This window comes from Symphalangus syndactylus, chromosome 11 (genome assembly GCF_028878055.3).
Source record: "Symphalangus syndactylus isolate Jambi chromosome 11, NHGRI_mSymSyn1-v2.1_pri, whole genome shotgun sequence".
Lineage (NCBI taxonomy): Eukaryota > Metazoa > Chordata > Mammalia > Primates > Hylobatidae > Symphalangus > Symphalangus syndactylus.
The window spans coordinates 64,834,611-64,858,377 of NC_072433.2; the positions used below are offsets into that span (position 1 = coordinate 64,834,611).

The following is a 23,767-nucleotide window of genomic DNA, read 5'->3' on the forward strand; positions in this document are numbered from 1 at the left end:
CTCCTTTGTCAGATTCTGAGAACATTTTCTCCCAATCTGTGGCTCTTTTATTCATTTTCATAACTCAATTTTTCATTTTGAAGAAATCTATCACTTTTTAAAAATGGTTATTGCTTTCTGTGCTTTAAAAATCTTTACTCCCAGGTCAAGAAGATAATTTCCTGTTTTCTTCTAGAGACTTTATTGTTTTAACTTTTAATATTAGATCTATAATCTATCTCAAGTTAGTTTTTGTGTGCAGTGTGATATGGGTGTCAAGGCTGAACCCCCTCACCCCACCATATTAATGTCTGATTGTTTCCAGCTCCACTTATTGCAAAGACTATTCCTCCCCATTGAATTGCTTTGATGTCTTTGCTACTGATTTTTTTTTATATTTGTTGCAGCTTGTTTGGTGGCCAGGTATGTAGTCAGTTTTTAGATTAATACTCCACAAAAAGTGATAAAAAGATGTATTCTCTATTTGTTGGACAGAGGGTCCTATTTACATGAATTACTTCAATTTCATTAATCGTGCTATTCAAACCATCTCTATTAATTTTTGACTTAAATTTTGTGACTGTGTGATCTATCAGTTTCTAATTACAGTAGATTTGTTGAAATCATCAATATCTGTTAATACTTGCTGGTATTTTGAGTCTGTGTTGTTAGGTGTATCCAAGTTCTTGGTTATTGTATATTCTTGATGACTGTCCCTTTTATCATTATGTAGTGTCCTTCTTTACTTTTCCCTTATATTCTGTTTTATCTGTTGTTAATATTGCCAGGCCAGCTACCTTTGTTTAACATTTTCCTAGTATATCTTTTTCAGTTTTTTTTTTTTTCAGAAACAAAAGATTGCAGATACTTTATAACTTTATTTTGAGTAGCCTCTTTTAAGCAGCATATTGGGGTTTTTTTTCAATAAAAATATGGGAAATAAAATCTTTCTATAATCTTTGTGTTTTAATAGGTGAGTTAAATCTGATTACATTGAGTGTGAATACTGTTACAGTTTTATTTTGTATTTTCTATTTATTAACCTTTTCCTTTTTTATTGTTTCTTGTTTCTGCTTATTATCAAGTTGGGAATGTTTTTGAAGTTACATTTTCTTTTCTCTAATATAGGTATACTTCTATTCTTTTAGTGGTTACCCTGAAATTATTATTATTATTATTATTATTGAGACAAAGTCTCGTTCTGTCACCCAGGCTGGAGTGCAGTGGCACGATCTCGGCTCACTGCAACCTCTGCCTCCCGGGTTCAAGCGATTTTTCTGCCTCAGCCTCCCAAGTAGCTAGGACTACAGGTGCATGCCACCACGCCTGGCTAATTTTTGTATTTTTAGTAGAGATGGGGTTTCACCACATTGGCCAGGCTGGTCTCGAACTCCTGACCTCGTGATTCGCCCACCTTGGCCTCCCAAAGTGCTGGGATTACAGGCGTGAGCCACCATGCCCGGCCTGAAATTATTTTTAATATGCTTGCTTAGCAGTCAAATTTTATAACAAAGTCTCGCTATACTATCTTTCTGTCTTCTCAAACATGATACAGTCCTTTACAGAATTTAAGTACCTCCTGACAGCCCCACTCTCCCACAACTGAAAAACACTTGTCTATAAATTTGAATGTATTATATGTGGCATATTAAAACATACAAAAATATTTTTGATATGTGCTCATAACCTATGAAACATAATAACAAATTGAATATCATAAACTCATAAGCCCACCACCCAATGCAAGACCTGGAACATTACCCATGCTACGGTATACCCCATTGATTTCCCTCATGTGAGTTTGGCTCCAAATAACAGCAGATACAAGTGGTAAAGAGTCCGTCTTTGAGTGAGGGACACAATAATTAAGAGTTTCTTTTAAAAAATATAATAAGCTTAACTTAGAACCAAGGATGGCTTCACTATGGTCTCATTCAAACATAGAGTTTGACTCAATGATTCATGCAATAAGAATCTACTGAGTACCTCCTATGTTCAGGGCTCTATGCTAAGTGTTGCAGGGGAGAGAGAGAAGGCACCATGTTCCCTGACCACAGAGAGAGGTCTGGAAGGTCAGTTTTATTGTCTATGACACACTAACTTTCAGTGCATTGATATCTAGTGTTTTTATGCTTCTGCTACTGACATTGCAATTGACTTAGAAAAATCAAGCTATGTCCTAGTGTTTTTATTTTACTGTTTTTTCTCCTTGAAGAAAACTGTTCTGTTGCTTCACTGCAATGCCAAAAATATTAATTAGCTACATCAGCCAGAGCCCTTAGGGCTTGGGAGGAAATGGCTTGATAAGAATATTTCAGGATATAGTTGCTTTTCAGGGTGCATTTCTGAGTTCATCAGGGGAAATTTACTCCCATGTCAGGAAGTGTACTCCCATGGGGCTCCACACACCCCACACAGAGCTGGCAGGAGCACAGTTAGGAATGGAATGGATTGGAAGTGCAGAGTGGTGCTGTGGAGCACGTCTCTCCTGGGTGAGTTGATGTGACCCACAGGGAAAGTCATATTTTCCAATCTTGGCTAGAAAATAAAAAGCAGAGGAAGTATTATGAGGCAGGAGATTCAAATCAACATGATACTGTCTGAAAAATCAAGTGGCCTTTCCTTCATCCATACCTGGAACACATTTACTTCCCCAGTGTGCAGAATTTATGTGTTTCTGCTTAGAGAGTCCTGTCCCCATTCCCATCATGCTGGGCTTTCCAACTGGACTTGGAAATGGATCCCCACAGCTGTGATCTAAGCTTTTTCTTAGCAAGGTCACATCTCCTTTCAAAGCCTGGCCAAGATGGTGAAACCCTGTCTTTACTAAAAATACAAAAATTAGTCGGGTGTGGTGGCAGGCATCTGTAATCCCAGTTACTCTGGAGGCTGAGGCAGAGAATTGCTTGAACCTGGGAGGTGGAGGTTGCAGTGAGCCAAGATCGCACCATTGCACTCCAGCCTGGGCAACAGAGTGAGACTCCATCTCAAAAAAAACACAACAGCAACAACAAAAACCACCCTATTCTTCCATGTTGTAGGGCATGGGTTTTCTGGAACCATTATATTTTGGGGATTTTATATGTTGGAGATCACGTGGCCTCATAGGGAGCTGACCTTCACACATTAAGTGAAATGACTGAGGGATGGAGATGTTCAGACTCAGTAACTTGCTGTGGTCAGCATTTCTTTTGCTGTCTGTCCTTACTGCTGCTACCAGGTTGTGTCTTCTACCTCGTCCAGCCAGTTTCAAAGAACCATAGAGTTGTTAAGAATTTTCATCTAATATTATAGGTAAAAATATTATGGTGCTGAGAGATAGTAAGTTACTTAACATAGTGATTGCAAAGGCCCTGGGGTCAGGCCAGCCTCGGTTCACATCTTGCTGGCAGTGCAGCTATGGACAAGTTTTTTAACCATCTAAGCCTCAGTTTCCATGTCTATAAAATAGGGATAATGCCCAACTCCAAAGAGTTTCTCTAATGGGTTATTGAGTGAGACAGTATGTTTCTAGTACATTCAGTATAGTGTCTGGCCCTTAGAAAATTCTCATTAAACTATAGCTGTAATCAGCATCACTTTCCTAGGGACATTTAAGGAAAGTTCTCAGACCATTTTTTTTTCAACTCAAATGACCCCTCCCCTGATCAAATTGGCCACTTGTTTAGTATTATGCAGACACAGCTTATGTGATCTATGTATGTGGTCTGCTTTGGAAGCTCCCTGTTACCAGGTGTTTGCTTAAAGCCAAACCAAGTATTCCAAAAACTGGATGTTTAATAGTAGACACTGACAATCCATTTGAAGACACATAGATACACCTTCATTTAGAAATAACACTAGTAATAATGAACACCTATATTGCCTTATTCAAGATGAGGAAAAGTTAGTTTTTGTTTTCATCTTTTTTTATAATTAGCCATCACCAGATAAAGTAGTTTCATTCTAATTTAGCTGTCAAAGACAGATTATTGCTATCCTCAAAAAGATATGTTTCAGCTTTCTTTGAGGTCTTTATAGTTACCTTTGAAAAGCAGGTATCTCTTGCTTTGTACAGTTCCAATGTGCACAGATTTCATGGTTTACTTAGATAACACCAGACCCCCAACAACATGTTTCAAATTGCGGTTACATCAGTGTTTTAACTGTGAATAAATGCATAAAGCATAAACTTTGCAGCTGGCTCTTCAGTCCACAAATCACTATGTAAATAACAAATGTGCAGCATCATCAGTAACCTATCGCTTTTTTTAACCATAACTTTTTTTAGCCAAAGACTCTGGTTGGTTTCTGCCTATCTGTTATTCAGCCTAAGTACAGACAGCAAAGCATGTAGTTGTGTTGCCTCCTATCTCTCCGTGATAAACCCAAATGACATTATGCAAAAATAGATCATCGAAAGAGGGAATGAGCTAACAAAGATGAAAGTGCAATGAAGAGATGAAAAATGATAATGCTGTGAGTGAAATTTGAATCAAATGTAAATGGACTTAGAGGAGAAATAGTTGACTGTGGAATGCCGACACTGCTGTCTTTGAGAGATTCTAGACATGTAGCTGGTAGAAGTTAGTGAATACAAGTTCATCAACATAAATGAGGACAGTGGTGTGGCAAAAAGGATGAAGATGTCATAGAGGAAGTGAGGCCAGCAAAAAACTTCACATTAATTAAAGGAGCTCTGGGGGTATTGCATGATACTGAAAGCACAGAGGATAAAATGTCAGCAGCTGATCCGAAGTTAGGAGTATGACAATTTGCCAAGGCATAGGAAAGATGCTCACTTCGTATCATAACTAATACAACTAGAAGAAGGTGGCAAGCGCTGTCCAAACTACTCTTGATAAATTTTTTAAAATAAATAAAGCATCTTAATTTTCAATGTTTCTAATATTTTAAGTTACAATATATTAAATAAATTTTAGCTTTATATTTTTTCATTTCCCTATATATTTATAACCAAGAATAAGAAAATTTTCAGTATGTTGACACAAATTTTTAAAGGTCACAAAACAATCATAATTTTTACCATTATTTATTAAGATAGCTTTACATGGTCATTTTTTTCATTTTTATTTTTATAGAATATAAAAATGCAGATTTCTTGCGTGTATATATTGTGTACTGGCTTTCAGTGTACCCATCACCCGAAAAGTGAAAAATGTACCCACTACGTAAGTTTTCAACCCTCGTGCATGGTCGTTATTATAGTCTGATTCTACCATGCAAGATGAGGATTGCCGATAGCTATGTTCTGGCTATGGACAGAACACAAGTTGGCTGAGCTCTTCTCCAGAAAGAGGTTTCCTCATTGTTCCAGGCTTCAGCCCAGATGAGTTCTGCATCTTCTCCTCTTTTGCTGTGTTTACAAGGGTACAGTGAGATCGATGTGACAAAACTACTTCCTTCTGCTTGTTATCCTGTGCTTGGATTCTTGTCCATGCTTTGTTTATCTGTGGTCACCACTTATTGGTGCATTTATTATAATTATCTGCTTCCTTGACTGGAGCCCAGGGGAAGAGACTGGCCTATGGCTATTTCTGTCATCTTTTTATTCCCAGTTCTTAACATCTCGCATAAGAAGTCATCAATAAATATTCTTTGAATGAATGTTGAGCATATTATTTTGAGCAAGCACAAGGTCAGTTTGCTGTTACTCTTTACAGATCAAGTTCAGTTATAACACCATTAGTAATGATTTTTCAAAAATATATTTTGCAGAATCATTTATATGAGTTAATCATTTATTGACCTCAGTTAATAGTCAATAAATCTTAAAAAATGGCCATGTCAAAGAAATGAGAAATACTGATACACAGAATATTAAAGCTGAAGAGGGACTGCATTCCTTTTGTTTTGTTTTGTTTTTATTTTTTGGTTGCAAGTAATAACTGCCTTATATCAAAAAAGTACATAAGTAAATAAGAAATGTATTAGAAGGATAGTGCAATTTTTTTTTCAGACTCCAAGAAAGAGTTGAAAAGGGTGGGTGGCCTGTGAAGGGTGTGCATGGGCCATCTCTGAGCCATTTGACATCAGCAGTTTAACATTCTTCCATCAGTATCTCTACTTTTTTTTTTTTTTTTTTTGAGATGGAGTTTCTCTCTTGTTGCCCAGGCTGGAGTGCAATGGCGCGATCTCAGCTCACTGCAACCTCTGCCTCCCGGGTTCAAGCAATTCTCTTGCCTCAGCCTCCTGAGTAGCTGGGATTACAGGCATGCGCCACCACGCCTGGCTTATTTTGTATTTTTAATACAGACAGGGTTTCTCCATGTTGGTCAGGCTGGTCTCAAACTCCCGACCTCAGGTGATCCGCCCACCTTGGCCTCCCAAAGTGCTGGGATTACAAGCATAAGCCACCGTGCCTAGCCAATAGCTCTATTCTTAATGGGCCACAGGTCCCAGTTCCTAGCCTTTATGTCTCTCTGTTCAAATTCCAAATTCCTGGAAACAGAATATCATTAGCCCAGCTATAGCCTGGGAGATGGGAACAAAGAGTCCAATTTGGGCTACTTGGATCTACTTCTTTCCTGGAGAAGGTATTATTTTTAAGAGCTAGGCAGATATTTTTAAAAGGTGATTACTGTAGTGTTTTACTCTGAAGTATATATTCTTTATTCCCATAAATTTTCACTTTGCTTAGGAATTGAATAATCGAAAAGCAGTCTTTCTAAATTTTTTATAAATAGGAAAAAATTTAAATATTAGCCAAAGAAATTCTCTCCCGAGTGCCTTACCATACCTAAATAATAAGATCTGTTGGCCTTGCAACACATACAGATTTTATTATTCAGGTATGGTAAGGCCAACAGATCTAGGAACAATTGGCATTGAAAAAATCGTTACAGCTCCCAGAGCGGGAGGCACAGCATGACACCCAGGGCCACGGTGGGAAGCACCGCAGTCAGTCAGGAGGCAGAGGGAGTGGGAGGAGATTGCGGGCAGGAGCCTCCACTGTGGTTTCCACTGGAAGACTTGGGTGAGGCAGGGTGAGCAGGGTTAGGCTAGGCTAGTCTGATTAATTTCAGAAAAGTCTGGGACATATTGGTGGTTCTAGTTGTCTGGTACCTGGCCCTAGGGTGATTAGGGTTAGGGAATTGTGGCCTGGAGTGTAAGAGCCAAAGGTGGTGGTGGTTGGGGAATGGGCTCTGGATTGGTTGATTTGCATATGAAGGGCATGCTCACAGGAGAATTGTGTGCTATCTCTAGGAATTAGCAACCCTGAGAAGGGCAGTCCTTCCAGGGTCAGCAAAGCCCCAGAAGTCAAAGCATCAGAAACACAGAAAATAAAAATATACAATTAATACAGCTGTCCACCTTCAATCAGTTTTGTGAGTTTCCATGTGAAATCCAGTTTTGTAACATCTTCAAATGGCCTAGAAGGCCTTATCATGGTCTAGCCCTCTGCCATGAACTTGACCTGCTCCCACCCTTTTGCCCTCACACCCTCCCTTCAGTCACCCAGGCTCCCTTGCAGTCCTTAGAACACACCAGGGGCTTATAGAACTCTGCCTGGAATGCTTTTCCTTCCAACATAAACTGGGCTTGCTTTTCTCTTCCCTTCAGGCATTTGCTCACACATCACTTTCTCAGCAGGACCTATCCTAACTGCCTACTTCCTTCTGCTGCCGGCACCCACTCCTGACCCCCTTACTCTGCTCTGCCGGGTTTCACATAGCACCTGTCATTTATTACCATTCTGTATAATCTGCTTACTTAATATTCTATTTATTATGTGTGCCTCTACCACTACAATGCAAAGAGTCTTTATTTTGTTCATCAACATACCGTAAGCACTTAAAAGCAGTGTTTCTGAAAATTAGTGATAGCTGTTGTAATGCCCAACAAGAGAATTGTTGTATTCTTACTGTATTAGTCAAAGATTGAGGCATAATGGTGTCAAGGAAATATAAATTGCTGAGATTCTTGTTTAGAAATCCATAATTCAGCCAGACAGGTGAGAGACAAGAAATGTTTCACCTTTTTTGACTTCTAGGTTCGGCACATTGAGTTTCTTGTGTTAATACCACAGCTACACCTAGTAAAAGGTTATTGACTTTTTGCACCAACCAGTTTATTCTACCTGATTTTTCTCATTCAGGCTCCCTTGTTAACAGTTTGATTTGAAGGCTTTCATTATCAAAATCCACAAGGTTGTATCCTTCATTTTTCTTGGGAGAGCCACCTCCTGTTTCTTCCTGGAAGGAACTCTGTGGCTGGAAAAGTTAGGAGCTTCCTGGGCGGAAGAATGGCATATATAATATATCCAGATATTTATTGATATTAAGGAATTATTGGAGAGGTTTAGGTATGAAATGATATTCTGGTTTTATTCTTTTTAAAAAATCTTTATATTTCACAGAAGCATATGGATGAGATAAAATAGCTGGATTTGCCACAATCTATTATAAGAGCTAGGAAAATGGGTAGGGATAGAGATGAACCTACACTGGCTAGGAGTTGGTTATTGCTGAAGCTGGGTAAGGAGTACATGAATTTCATTATATTATTGTTTCTACTTTTCTATATACTTCCAATTTTCAATTAATAAAAGTATTTTTCAGTTGGGCATGTGGTTCATGCCTGTGATCCCAGCACTTTGGGAGGCTGAGGTGGGCGGATCATGAGGTCAGGAGTTCGAGACCAGCCTGGCCAACATGGAGAAACCCCATTTCTACTAAAAAAATACAAAAATTAGCAGAGCATGGTGGTGGGCGCCTGTAATCCCAGCTGCTCGGGTGGCTGAGGCAGGAGAATCACTTAAACACGGGAGGCGGAGGTTGCAGTGAGCCAAGATTGTGCCATTGTGCTCTAGCCTTGGTGACAAGAGCAAGACTGCATCTCAAAAACAAACAAACAACAACAACAAAAAATTTTTCAAATGTAGTGGTAATGATTGGACAATTTGGCTTGTTTCTGATTTTAAGTGAAACGTGTTTGGTGTTTCACCATGATGAATATATTGACTATTGACTCAAAAGCTCTTCATGTTGAGAAACTATCCCTCTATTGCTAATTGTTTAAACCAGACATGGGTGCAGAAGAATATTGAGTGCCTTAACAATATCTTGAGATTATTGTAGGTTTTTCTTATTAGATCTATTGCTGGGAGGTGGTCTTACATCTTATTCATAGTAAAGCCCTCTTGCATTTCTCAGAAGACCCCACAGGTAGTTATTTTTTCATTTCTCAAATATTTGCTGAACATCTAGGAAGTGCCAGCCTGGTGCTGGGCATGGGGGGTACAAGCAGGGAACAAGCCAGGCCGAGCCCTCACTCTCCTGAAGCTTACTTCTCCAGTGAGGGAGATGGACCATAAATACATAAATGAGCTCAGGTGGTGGTAGGGTAGTCTGTGTCTTTCTGGCTGGCAGACAATCTGTGTTCCTGGACCCAAGGCATGATGAGGGGGACACTGTGTAAAGTATTGCTACCTTCTTTCCTGTGGGTGGAATTGCTTCTCAATGAGGCAGTTCATCAATAGAAGCACTTTTCCCTTGACTTAGCTCCATCAGCTTTACATTTCATGATCATTCTTTCTAGATTCTGGCAAAGATTGGATGTTAACATTCATTTTTGAAGTTGTTTTGAGTTCCCTTACTTCCTTATGTCTATGGGTATTTTAGTGCTAAGTTCAAAGAGGTGGCCTCCAGGGACTTAAAGTCAAATACCACTTGCAACTGGAATCAAATATATGTATTGTAAATGTAAACCATAATCTAACCTGTGTTAACTATCTCATTAATAATTTTACTTCTTATTTAAAAACAAAGCTAATTAGGAAATTAGAAATACTTGTAATTGTAGTGAGTAACAATCACCACCAGAGTGAATGGGCACTTTCTCTGTGCTTATTCAGTTCTCAGAACTAACTTATGTGGCACTGTTCTTTCACTCTTAGAGCCAAGAAACTATAGGCCTAAGAGGTGAAATAACTTGTTCAAAGACCACTGTAACCAACTGGAGGAGCTGGGATTTGAACCCTGGTAGCTTCCCTCTAGAGGCCTCATTTTTAACCAGTATACCATAGGCCTGGTCTTTTGGTTGTTTTGGGGGGATTGTTTTTGGCTTTGTTTTAGACAGGGTCTCACTCTGTTGCCCAGGCTGGAGTGCAGTGGTGCAATCATGATTCACTGCAGCCTCTACCTCCCAGGCTAAAGCAATCTTTTCATCTCAGCCTCCTGAGTAGTGGAGACCACAGGCATGTGCTACTGTGCCTGGCGAATTTTTTTTGTATTTTTTGTAGAGGCAGGGTTTTGCCGTGTTGCCCTGACTGGTCTTGAACACCTGGGCTTAAGTAGTCCACTGCCTCAGCCTCCCAAAGAGCTGGGATTACAGGCATGAGCCACTGCGCCTGGCTGATAGGCTTGTTTTTAATAGTGTCTATGGGTGATGATTTATATCAAGATGCTCTTTTTGTTGTGTTTCAGGTTTTGCTGATCTTTGCAAAGGAAGATAGTCAGAGTGATGGCTTCTGGTGGGCCTGTGACAGAGCTGGTTATAGATGCAATATTGCTCGGACTCCAGAGTCAGCCCTTGAATGCTTTCTTGATAAGCATCATGAAATTATCGTAATTGATCATAGACAAACTCAGAACTTCGATGCAGAAGCGGTGTGCAGGTACCTTCTCTAATTTAATATGCTTAGTAAATGTTCATTTTACATCTTACAATGGATTTCATTTATAGATATCTTTAGTTTATTTCAAATATTTTTAAAATATGCGTTGATGTTTTTAAGCAGTGTGTACAGATGTCTGTGGTGAAAGCTATAGCTCCTTCCTGTAGATTTCTCTCTCCTCTTCTACTTTCCCACATTTGAGTTGTACTAAATTTAGAGGTGTGAGCTGGGCTCCCCTGAAAACCTCAGGGTATTCCCCCCACCCTGTGTATTGCTCATAAAAAACATTAAAATTCACAGAGTTCGCATTACACAGATACGGTTTGGATTTAAACTAGCTATTTTAATCTTCATTATTCTCTCCCAAAATGAACATCGGAAATGTGTGAAATATAAATTTTTTCCTGCCTGACACAGATGGGTAGATCCCACAGCAGGCTTCCCAGTCATGGAGCGAAGGCAGCCACTTTGCAGCAACAGAAAATCTTCCAGGGACCCAAACCCCCTGCTTGTTTATAGAAATGCTTGCACTCTGGGGAGGAAACACAGGCCTGTTCATAAATAAATGCTCAGTCATAAGAGTTAGCTCTGGATGAACGGATTCATTTAGCAGAAGTGGAATGCTTTGAAGCTAGATGGAAGAGGTCACTAATTAAATGCTAGACCAAGACAGAGTCCAATTGCATGGGGAGCTGGAATTTTCTTGAATGTTAGTAAGTGAAATAAAAGGTGGGAAAATGGCTTTTTAGAACTTTGGTACCCTGACAAGAAATTAGTAGATTAAGAGAAGTGTCTTATCGCAGGCATCATCTTGCTGTTCTTTGATGATTTTCAGTTTCCCAAAGAAGAATTTTTCTTAAGCATCTGTTTTAGATATGTTTTAATGGCTTCAAATAATCTCATCTTTCTGCATAAAAATATTTTTCTATTTAATAGTGTATATAAATATACATATAGTATATCATAAAATATCTGGATGCTATTTTTAGTATTAGGTAATATTTTTGATGATTTTATAGTAGAATTGGGTCTTGTAAAACTAAGTATTTCTGATTTTTCTTGGCCTTCACTTACTTTTCCTATGTAGTTTTATAGTAGAAATATCACACTTCTTTGTTCCTACATATAATCACTTAAGATAAGCTTTACTTATAAAGAATAAATCAACGGGAAGAAATCTTTTAATTCAGGCAAAGGCCCAGTTTAGCAGACAAGCTTTACATTTTTCTTTGAATATAAAGAAATAGAGTTTTATTTCCTACCAAATATATTTCTGTGTTAGCTGCACAGAAAACCAATAGAGGTCTATGCAGTTTAGAAGTCAGATGTACATATCTGGCAGTGTGTTTCCCGACCATTATTGGTCATGTTGAGGGTGGCCAGATTCCAAATGCTTGACTCCCAGCACACATTCCCTGGGGAGATGTGTGGGTGACACGCTTCTGGCAGATGTGCATTCTTTGTTGTCACCTGTGGTGCTAGATTCCTCACCCTTGAGCTAGGACTGGACCTTAGCCTAACATGCGTCCTTGAGCCTCAGCCCCACCTTCCCCTTAGTCCTCTCATCCAGGAAGAGGCCTGGGTCTCTCTTACCATACCAGTTCCTTTGGAGAGACGAGAGAAAAGAGACAAGCAGCAGGAAGCAACCCAAAAGATGGAAGCCAGTCCCAAAAGAAACCAAGAGAGTGTGTGCTCCAGCCCAGTTATGCTCATTACATGTTTTAGCCTCTTTCCTAAAACCCACACCTTAGGATATAGCCCAGCAGTGTGCCCATGATGCCTACTGGGGTGGGAAAGACTGAATGAAGGTGTGAAGTACTTAGTGTTTCCCTAGAGATAAGAGTATGCATCTAAAACACTATGTATTTTTTCATTAGGTGCTAACTGGTATTTCCACTGAGTATCCATCCAGTAGGCTCCTGAGTATAAAATAAGTGTAGCTTCACCTTAGCAGGACCTGCCCTGTGGGGTGGCTGAGTGGGAAGTAGTCTGTGCCGGCATTGGAGGGATATTGACTTATGCTTCCTGCCCCATTGTGAGTTAATAGCATTTTCTCCAAAAGATCTCTTTCAAATACCATTTATCGACAGAGGAAACTTCACTTCCCGGGAATATGGCAGCCGATCATTTCCGGGAGCCTTCCTCCCACACAGTGTGAGGGCTCAAGGAACAGGAGATGCAGAAGGTACATTTTTTGAGAAAGGTCAGAAAATGTTGGAGTTGAAGAGGATGAAGCAATACGAGCCGGCTGTCCCTTGGGGAGTGGTAGTTCAAACACATTAAAGTAGAGAGGAGCAGAAATGCCCACAGCCAGAGAGAAAAACAAATGCGTGTTGTTTCACAAATTACTCTGGAGTAATTCTGTTCTTGGAGATCATGGTTCCCTTCCAAGATATCTCAGAATAAGCAGAGGCCAGACCAAGAGAATAGGTCAAAGCAAGCTGCTGATTCACACTGAGATTCAAGTGTGTGGGCCTTTATTAAAAGTTTGTCCAATTTACAACCCCCTGACCAGAACAGTGCAGAATCTGGGCTGTAGCATGGCACAGCTAAGAAGATTCATGGACCTCAAAATTCTATGTCCTGATTATTTTGGTCCTGTTTAATTCCTAGGGAATAAACTAACTATATCCAGGTGGTCCTAGTACAACAAACATTATACGGTGACAGGTACTATATTGCAACATTTCTCAGCCCCAGCTGACGGTCAAGTTGTTTAAAGTATTTAAGCACAAACTACAGTAGGACTGAAAAATTGAGGTGGCTCTTTGTACCACCTTTAATTGGCTTTGACCGGCATTTGTACATCCAGCTGCCAGCAAGTGCTTTAATTTTTATCATAAGCTCAACTTTCGGAACTATCTGCTATTTTAAAAGAAAAAAGATCAAACCCAATGAGCTCTCCCAGGTACATACTGATAAGAAGAGGATTGTAGGACTGCCAATTTATTTTTGTTTTGAAGAGTGGAGTTTCGATTTTAAAAAATGGAATTTAAGTGGAATTTGCCAGTTTTTTAAGTGGAAAATTGGCAGGTCTGACCTATTGGATAATTGCCTGGGAGTTAAGAGAAAAAAATGTTTTAATGAAATGAAGAGATTGTCCTAATCCACAAGGGCATCTTTCTTTGTTGTCTTCTCTGTGTTTTGAGACCTTTTCTTTAGAGAAAGATTTGATGTTTTATCATTTTCAGTGTGAAGAAGTTCCACATTCATTTAATGTAACAAAGCCCAGATCACCTTGTTTGACTTGGAGCCTTCTCATTGCAGGTCGATCCGGGCCACAAATCCCTCCGAGCACACGGTGATCCTCGCAGTGGTTTCACGAGTGTAAGTGCACCTCCCATTCCCAGATGGAAGGAGTACTGTTCATTCTGAAATATTTGTCAGATGTAATCTGGTTTTTGAGCTATCTAAGCAATGGGCGTGTGTTGGGTCCTAGAACACCAGCCTTAGATCTTGATCTTGCTTTGGGGCTTTTGTTTGTTTCGCAAGTTCCTGGAAATATTTAGGTTTTTCTCTGTATCTTATGTAATTGCCTTTAGCACCTAGTCATACACCTCAGGGAGAAAGTTTACTCATTATATGCCAGAAATGAATGGAAAATTTGAGGACGAGGTGGTCTGGAGAAAACATTGTAGCAGTTTATCTTTTTTTTTTTCTTTGAAGAAAAGAGATGGGGATATGCTTGTTTTTCATTTAAGAAGAAACACATTTTTTTTTTTCATATTCAAGCATGAGAATAAAGGGGCACTAAATCCACAAGACAAGGGTTGTGAAATTGATGTTGGGACCGTTATGTGGCTAGAGGCAGGACAGTAGAGTTTATCCAATGCTGGAAGGCAAAGAAAAGGGATTGTGCTGTAGGTGCAGTGAAACTGTAGGATGAGCGACTGCTCTGCTGGGTTTATCGTCTGAAGTGGCCAGCACTTAAAGTAAAAGAGTCAGCAGGAAGAAAAGTTGTCTGTACAAGCTACAGTGGTAGAAATCTTGGCAGGTAACAAAATTTGTTGTAGTCTTTTAATGGCTGTATTTATCTTCGGAGAGAATAAGACCTTAATTAGGACCTAGGACCTGTTGGATTTGGCCTCATTATGGCATTTGGCACAAATTCTGTGACAAAGGCCAGGAAAGTCTGGCCCAGGGGACTTGAAATGCCTCATTCCAAAGCCATGTGGATACAACAGGAAATCATGGCTTCAAAGTCTTACCCTCACCGAAGACTCCTACTTACCTGGTACTCCTTGAGTGTCTTCCTAGGAGCTATGTCTTCTCCTTTGTTTGATACCCACCATGGGATGTGGTCCAGAGAAAGTAGAGACATTGTCCTCACTGGTTCATTACACCTCTCCATCCTGGTGGGAGATTAAGATTCCACGGGGAGTGAATGAGGGGAACTGAGACATAAGATCAGCATCCTTCAGCCCTCTTTTTTACATTTATCTTCTGGACACTCTGAGATCTGAATGAGGTCATAGAGTCTTGGACATCAATACCAGAAATGTTCAAGGCCACAGAGCATTTTTCCCAAGCCTGGCTATTACACGGGTCCAAGAACAAAACACTCTTGTTTTTCTGACTCATGTGGCAAAAAGGTTTGCTAGTCCTTGACAAATAATGGTTGACTATGGCTTATTTGTTATGATGCCACCGATTTTTCCTGGTTTAATTATAAAATATTTCATATAGAGAGAGTAGTAATAAAATGAATGTGTGTCTGTGTCACCCGGTTAAGAAATAAAACATCATTAATACCCTTGGAACCCTTTCTGTGGCCTTCTTAACAGTCAGAGAAGATAGAACTTGGAGTTCCAGAAGAAAAAGAAAGTGGGTAAAATAGCTTTTCCCTTAGGGCAGGAGTCAGCTATGGGTAATGCCACAAGTCAGCACTGGGACTTCTGTTCCTGTTTTCTATCTGCGTTTCCACCCAATCCCTTTTATTCCATTTTTCTTCCCTGGTTCTTAGGATATGTCCCCCATGTTACTTGCTGGCTGTGTCAGACACTGTTTCTCTATCTTGGTGACAGAGAGCCCAGTGATGGCATGTCTTCATGACAAGCCAATCCACATCCCACCTTGTACTCAAACTGAAGTCCTGAGACTCAGCAGTAAGCTCACTATAGCAAACCCTCTTGTGAAATGAGTAGCAATTATCCATTTTTGTTTTCTCTCCTTCCATTCTAACTGTGTGTTCCTGCTGATACTTCTCTCCCATTTGGATTGGGGGTCTTGCAGCCTGGAATGTTGGCTGTCTGCCTCATGTTGAGAGCTGGACCAGCTCGGTTTTGGTGTGGGAGTCATACTTCCAGATGGTTTGGGGACAGTGGTCTCGGAATGAACAGTGCACCTAACACGTCCCTTTATGGGACTGCTCCCATACATGTGGCTCAACCTCAAAGGGCAGCTGAGTTGGAAAGGGCCATTCATGTGTACTGAGGGTGATACCTCCAGGTACACTGCTGGAGCTTTCTCTGCTGTTTTTGTTCTTTTTGCATCTGGAAGGTAGATGTGGGGTCTGTATCCTTGAAGGCAGGTGTGCCCCGTGGGCACGTGCTCGTCAGGAAGCCACTCTTGGAGCTAACGCTGTGTGGCCTCATTGCTCTCTCTCCGTGTTTCAGTGTGAGGAATCCTGGTTTGTATCTGCTGAGTGACCACATTTTCTGCTTTGCTGCAGATCGGATGACCATGAAGAGGCGTCAGTCCTTCCTCTTCTCCACGCAGGCTTCAACAGGGTATGTACAAGATGTCCAGCATCTCTCTCAGGTACAGGCACCTTAACCCCTAACTGTCCCATAACAGGAAAGCAAAACCACCACGGAGAACTGTTAAGGAAATTAAGCCCCAGGACTGCTGGGGAAAGGAAGAAACTGTGTTCTCATGGGAGAGTAACGAGCAGCTTCCAGTCGAGCTCTTTGCCTTTTTTGCTCTCTGGGTTTTTTCCATATATCTTAGCAATAGATACACAATGACATAAAAACACATCTTATTATATCAGATTAAAATTCTGTCGTCCCAAAGTAATAAAGTAATCTTATTTAAATCAGTACAGTCAACTCGATTTAATGTGTGTGTGATTATACGTAGATACATCCACCAAATTGGCACCCAAGACTCTGTTCATCAGGGCTGGCCAGAGCTTATACCCTAGGGACAGGCCCATGATGGCTGTAGCACCCTGTAAACTCCCGGTTGAAACCATTAACATCAGCAAAGAAAAATTCTTTGAGTGACAAACTACACAAATAACACTGAGATTCCAGTTGAAGATTAAGAATTACTCCAAGGAAACTCACTAACAAACTAAATAACCAAGCTCACCCAGCATCTCAGGGTAGAAATTAGACTGGAGGCAAGGCTGTGTGCATGCAAATGGAAAGGAACTGATAGAATGGACTTAAAAGAGAAGAAAGAGAAGAAAGGGAGGAGGAAAAAGATCATCAAAACGTGAATGTTTAAAAGAACTATATTCCCTAATACTAAGAGAAAACAAGTCCTTATAGAGAAATTGTGGAAGACCTTACTTCATATTTTAATTTTTTTAAATAACAAGTATATATATTACTCCTATGTAAAAAATAAAAGGTTTCCCTTAGGAAAATAATAGGATAGAGGACCATGGTTTACTTATACAGCTTTTGCTGATAATCTAAACGCAAGTAATCCTATAGCATCCTGTGACCTCCTGGCTTAAACTGTAAACATCATGAATAACACTGATATTCAACTTGAAGATTAAGATTGGTTATTCCAAAGAGACTTACCAACAATCTAAGTAACTAGGCATACCCAGTGTCTTAAGATCTTTTGGTAAGAGTAATCTGAATCCCAGCCAGGCACGGTGGCTCACGCCTGTAATCCCAGCACTTTGAGAGGCCAAGGCAGGCAGATCACCTGAGGTCGGGAGTTCGAGACCAGCCTGACCAACATGGAGAAACCCTGTCTCTACTAAAAATACAAAATTAGCTGGGCATGGTGGCGCATGCCTATAATCCCAGCTGCTCGGGAGGCTGAGGCAGGAAAATCGCTTGAACCCGGGAGGTAGAGGTTGCGGTGAGCCAAGATCGTGCCATTGCACTCCAGGCTGGACAAGAAGAGTGAAACTCTGTCTCAAAAAAAAAAAAGAGTAATCTGAATCCTAAGTAGGTGGAGTGATGTATTCCTTAAAAAATAGGGTACTGCCTGTGCCTTGTGAATTGTGAAAATCCTCTGTGTGCTTTTAGTAATGGTACTTTGCTACTCCGGGCTTAAATATATATATGTATATATTCCTGTTAGTTGTAGACCACAGAGAAGGAAAAACTACCTTTGCGATGCAGTTGTTTTGTGCTTTGGTATGCTTCAGTGTGGAAGAAAGTGCTATAGAGAAGATTCAAGGTAGTCTAGTGGCTCACGATGTGTGATAGAAATGAATGTTTCCAGCTAGCAATATTTTTCGCGCTCCTAACACTTTTTCCTCTTGTCTGTTATGTCTTCTCACAAAGGTTGGCATTTGGTTCTGAAAGCTATTCTTAGGTGCTATATCTTAATGAGAATGTATGAGACAATGCTTCTGAGTTTTTGGAATGAAGAGTTGCAAAAGAAAAATCAGCAAAGAAGCCATGTGGTTGAGACAGATTTTCTTTACTCACTCATTTTCTAAGAAATAGCTCTAAAATTATTCACAGGCTTCATAGAACTTCTGTGTAATATTGACCCCCCGACTCTACCCCATTCCGATGTTGTCCTTTTCAAGTTTGAGTTGGGACCTCATGGAGTGTGAGGACATAGATTTTCCTCATTACCTGGGAGATGATTGGAGAATGGCAATGACACACTGTGGGTTTTATTGATTAGGACCCATGTACGTGCTGTTGAGTATCCTTTTGGAATTCTACCATTAGTTCAGTGATCCTACCTCAAATTGGTTTAGAATTGCTGCCATTTGAAGCGATAGCATCTTGTCTGGAAGGCTGAGATTGCACATCTGCTCACAGTTAGGAGAAACAACTGGCACTCTTTGGGTGCAAATGCTGTTGAGAAAATTTAACCAAAGTTCCATTGTTTCCTTCTTACACATTTTATAACCGGTCCATGGTGCTCTGGAAGGCTTCATTTCCCACTATCCAGACATGTTACTGTGTTTTGCAGTCAGCCTCAGTGAATAAAGCTTTGGGGGAGGGGCATGAACAGCGGTAGCTGTCAGGGACCACCTGGTGTTCTTCAGTGCTGGCCCTGATAGAGGCCATTTGCCTGTTAGGTCAGGGTGCCCCCAGTAGCTTGGGCTCATTCCAGGAGAAGCACGCTGCACCTACAACAGCTCTCCTGGCATTACTGTGGCACACCATCAGCTGAGACTGATCTTCATGTGGTGGTTCTCCTTTTTTGGGCAAAATCCTGTCTTTCACAACTCTCTTCCCAAGCACCTTTTCAAATATGCCAGTTATCTTTGCCTTCCATGAGGTTGTTTCCCATCTCTGAGCTGTTTTGATTGTATTAGATTATCTGCTGAAACTCACCCCTGTGTTGCTAGCTAATTGGCTGGTGGTTCAGTCTGCGGTCCCTGAGTGGGGATCTAGGAACAAATTATGCCATCACATATCCCACAACAACTCCCCTTGAAGGCTCTGGACCTATGTGTAAGCAGCGAGTATATAGATGCTCAGTCCATGCTGAGCCTTTTAGAAATGAGCATCTTAGCAAAGGACAGTTGCAACTGTTTTTATATCAACTTTATGTGCCTCTTTTTCTATTCGCAAAAATGTTTGTTCAATTTAACAAGTGTTTATGGAGTTCTGCCTCTGTGCAATGTGCTAGGCATTGCCGGGGGCACAACTGTAGGACACAGTTCTCTGTGGAGAGACCTTCTGTGGAGTAGGAAGTGGGGAGCTATGATTTATTGTCAGGCCCAGTTCCCAGTGATTCACTTAATCCTCCTCTACATATGAGGGATTTGATATTTTCTCCATTTTTGCAGAGGAGGAAACAGGCTCAAAACAACTAAACTTGCCAGAGCTGACACTCATGACAAAGTGCAGAAGCAAATACATGTTGTTTAAGTCCAAACTCTATATCGGGTTCACTAAACTTAGATTTCCCAAGCTAGTGTTCCACAGAACACCACTGTACCAAAAGCTATTAACACGTGGTCCGTGAAAAAAGCCTTCTGTGATCAAGTAAGTTTGGGGAATCAGTGAAAACTCAGTTCCCCCTCCTCCCACACCTGAGAATCCACAAAGCACTTTTGCAACATTGCACATTAGCATTTTAAATACTGTGAGAAGTCCCGCAGTAAAGAAACCTGCTAACTTTGTTTATCCCAACATTTTCTTTCCATTTTTTGCAAAAACTAATCCATGTTTGTTATAGAAAATACAGATAAGCTAAAAATTAAAATTATTTATGCCACCAGCCTTTCAGATTTATTTCTAGGCAGAAATGGAAATCACTGTGTATTATTTACAAAACAGTGTCATGATATACATACGTAACTTTCTATGTTATTCCAGCATTTTTCAAAACGTATTTTATCATGGTTTTTTTCATGTTTTTACAAAACATCAGCTAACAACTCCCTGAGTTCTGTTACAGGCTGATATATAGCTTTTATCCATCTAAAAGCGCAAATGGAATCTAACCATGTTTAACTTTGCTCTGTAAATCAAAGAGAAAGTATTTCCCTTATGTGTATGTTTATGGCTTCCTCTCTTTACTTAGCCCTTCCCAGCTTCCACATAAGAATTGTGGAGGACCAGAGGCTCAGGGAAAGCCAGGGAGAAGCCAACCACTCCAGATATGTGGAGCCATCCACTCCAGTGTGTATGTGGTGTGTGTGTGTGTGTGTGTGTGTGTGTGTGTGTGTGTGAGAGAGAGAGAGAGAGAGAGGGAGGAAGGAGTGAGGAGAGGGATTGATTTTTTTCTCTGGCCAACTTGGGTGAAGGAATTCTAAGAAATACATCTTTCAGCAGGGCCTAGTATTCTCCTCCTCCACCTATATAGCTACCTGAGAAGCAAAAGTATGTGATTGGTAGTTTGGAATACTTTGGAATTCTGCTTATCTTTCTACTTAATAGTTTTCCAGCCAAATGCTTAGAAAGGTTTGCATGATGTGTTTTTTCAATCAATTAAAATGCAAAACATTTCCCCTTTCCTAAGTAGGATTGTCCTTAAATCTCTTCCCTTACTTGCTTTTTTTTTTTTTTTTTTCTGATTTCATTATTTCTCATTAAGTATTGACGTGAACATGTCGGAGAAGTGCTCAATTTCCTATATACCCTACACTGAATCACGTAGCATATATAAGAAATGTAAACCAAATTACTTTGGGATTAAGTGAAAAAGGGCCTACTGCTTTTTAAACACGGGACTTGAGCAGCTCATGCCTAGCATAAGTGGTTGCTTTATGGCTCTTTGATGAATGACAATGTGTGCTGCATTTTCTTCTGCGTTATTATTTGCTTATCTATCTGTTCATTCATTCACTAAGTTTATTTATAAATACATGAAAGCCTTTTTTTCAATTGAGATGAGACTAAAATTAGCCATTTTAATGTGAACAATTCAGTGACATTTAGCACATACACAGTGTTGTACAACCACCACCTCTGTCTAGTTAGAGTGAGACCCTGTTGCAAAACAAACAAACAAACAAAAACCATTTTCATCATTCCCAAATGCGTTCCCATTAAGCAGTCACTCCTAGTCCTCCTCCCCACAGCCCTGGCAACCACCAATGTGCATTCTGGCTCAATCAATTGACCTGTTCTAGATATTTCATATACATGGAATCATACAATATGTGAATTTTTCTGTCTGGATTCTTTCATTTAATACTTTTTTCAGGTTCATACATGTTGTAGCATGTATCAGTATTTTATTCCCATTTTATGGTCAAGTAATAATCCATTGTATGTATACACCACAATTTGTTTATCTGTTCAAATGTTGGACATTTGGGCTGTTTCTGCCTTTTGGTTATGGTGAATGATGCTGCTATGAACACGCATGTACAAGTATTTATTTGAGTACTTGTTTTCAGTTCTTTTGAGTCTATACCTAGGAGTGGAATTGCTAGATCATATGAAAATTCTGTGTTTAACTTTTCCCCTGCATTAGGCACTCAGAAAATTAGGAAGGGTGTAAAGAGTAGGCTCTCCCTTCCAAAGAGATCATTGATAATGTGGTGCACACTGAACATGCTGAGTGTTGGGTTTTAGATGATTTTATTAGTGCAATATGAAGCAAAATGTTTCAGTCATTTACATGGCTGGGCAGGCATTCTGTGCCCTAGAGTGTTCGTAATGTAGTTTATTCTACCTTTGTTATGAAGGAAGTGAAGTGTACAGTATTACTTGCTCTGTTGTTTCTCATACATTTAAACAAGCACTTTGAACACCTTGACAGCTGTTTCATCTCATCTTACCTACTAATTGTCTTATATAACGGAGTTACCTGGGGATAGGAACAACTGTTAAGTTTCTCTATTTGACTCTCTAAGAAGTAACTATATATGTCTTATGTATTGTCTTTGCTTTCTTTTCAGAGATTTATGGAGAATAGCAGCATAATTGCTTGCTATAATGAACTGATTCAAATAGAACATGGGGAAGTTCGCTCCCAGTTCAAATTACGGTATGTAGCAAAATGATTCAGTAACATGAGGTTAGCAATTTTTTAGAAAATCTTATCTGTCAACAGGCTGATGTTCATGGGTTCATAGCTGAATCACAGGGATTTTGAAGCTTTTAAACAGGCAATGAATGGCAGCTGGCCAACAGCAGTATCTAAGCCAGAAGGCCCATTATATAAAGAAATAAATTGGAAGCATTTCTTCTTTTGACAGTATTTCCACTATTTACAGAATTTTAAAATTGTAACCTGGGAAAATGTTTAATTTTTGCACAATTAGATCGAGATTAAGAATAGCCTTGAGGATTATTTTCTACTTCCTACTTTCAATATTTATACATTTTTACTTGGATTGTTACGCATAGGGGCAAACTAATGGCGATATTTATCATGCTAACCATAATAATGGCTAAGTAACCACAATAGCAATTTTATTAAGTCTGTTTGTGGCCTCAATATGCATGAAGTAGCTTTAAGAAACCAGTTTTAAGTCTCTTTACAAGCATATAGTGTTTTAAGAGCAGGCTTGTCACTGGTGCTCCATTCTAGGGATGGGATTCTCTGGGTGTCTGGCTGCTGGCCAGAATGCTGGGCTAGGGGATGTTCTGCTCCTGGGCCCTCTTAGGAATATCAGGGTCCTAGCTCCTGCCTGGTTTTGCTCAGGCTCTACTCTGGCAGGCTTTTTGGACCCTGATGTTTTCCTCCCTTCTCATCCAGGGAGCAGGGAAAGGAGAAGGTTCTTCTCCACCCATGGGCCACTGCGGGGCCCAGTCCCCAGGAGCTTCAGGCTGTGGGATGCCAGATAAGTCTGTAGCATGGCTTCTCTCTCTGGCTGACTGAGAAGTCATGGATAGTTTGAGGCTCAACACAAAATAAGTAGGAGAGCATCCTGTTATAGTGAGTATATGCCTTATCTTGATTACTTATTGTCATTCAAAGATGACAAAACCCTTTTCAAACTTAATTATCCTCTGTCCCAGGGAGGCAAAATGAATTGACATAAACCCAGAGAAGCAGGTTCCCCTGGGGTGCACCCTGGTCAGGGAAGTCACTTTTTGGTGGGTAGAGTGCTCTAAGAAATAAAGTGTGGGGATAAACCATCACTTTCTTAGGTAGAAAAGTATTAAAGAAAGAATCTCAAACCAGTGGGAAATCAGATATTTTGGGAATTCAGGTATTTTTAACAGCCCTTGGTAAGAAATATTGCCAAAGACTTTTTGAACATATAAGTAAGCTAGATCCCTTGGTTTCTTTTTATGTGTATGTTAGCTTCAGAGAACTTCATAGAATTTTTCTAGAGACCCACGTTGCCTTTACTTCCGTAATTTATGCCTTTTAATAATGTAGATTAATTGTTATTATTCCTGGGGGTCTCTACTGTTTTTAATTGAAGGTTAAAAGACTTAGTACTTTTATTTTAGATGTTTACACAATAAATAGAATTAGAAAGAGGGGGATTTTACTGTGGTTTAATTCTTCAACTGTGTATTACCCACAATAAAAAATGAACAGCGCAACACCTCATTGCATTGATAGGCAATTCCATTATTTGATTTTAAATAAGTGCTT

At 40.0% G+C, this 23,767-nt stretch overlaps 1 protein-coding gene across 16 annotated transcripts in view; it reads left to right on the top strand.

Moving 5' to 3' along the window:
• PDE8B (phosphodiesterase 8B) overlaps positions 1 to 23,767 on the top strand; it is a 254,887-nt gene that overhangs the window by 133,966 nt on the left and 97,154 nt on the right. For all 16 annotated transcript variants that reach the window (XM_055232603.1, XM_055232606.1, XM_055232605.1 and 13 more), the window contains 4 exons: positions 10,407 to 10,597; positions 13,865 to 13,924; positions 16,269 to 16,326; positions 22,113 to 22,201. In XM_055232603.1, coding sequence (XP_055088578.1) covers positions 10,407 to 10,597; positions 13,865 to 13,924; positions 16,269 to 16,326; positions 22,113 to 22,201 — 398 coding nt within the window. The remainder of the gene's footprint in view (positions 1 to 10,406; positions 10,598 to 13,864; positions 13,925 to 16,268; positions 16,327 to 22,112; positions 22,202 to 23,767) is intronic.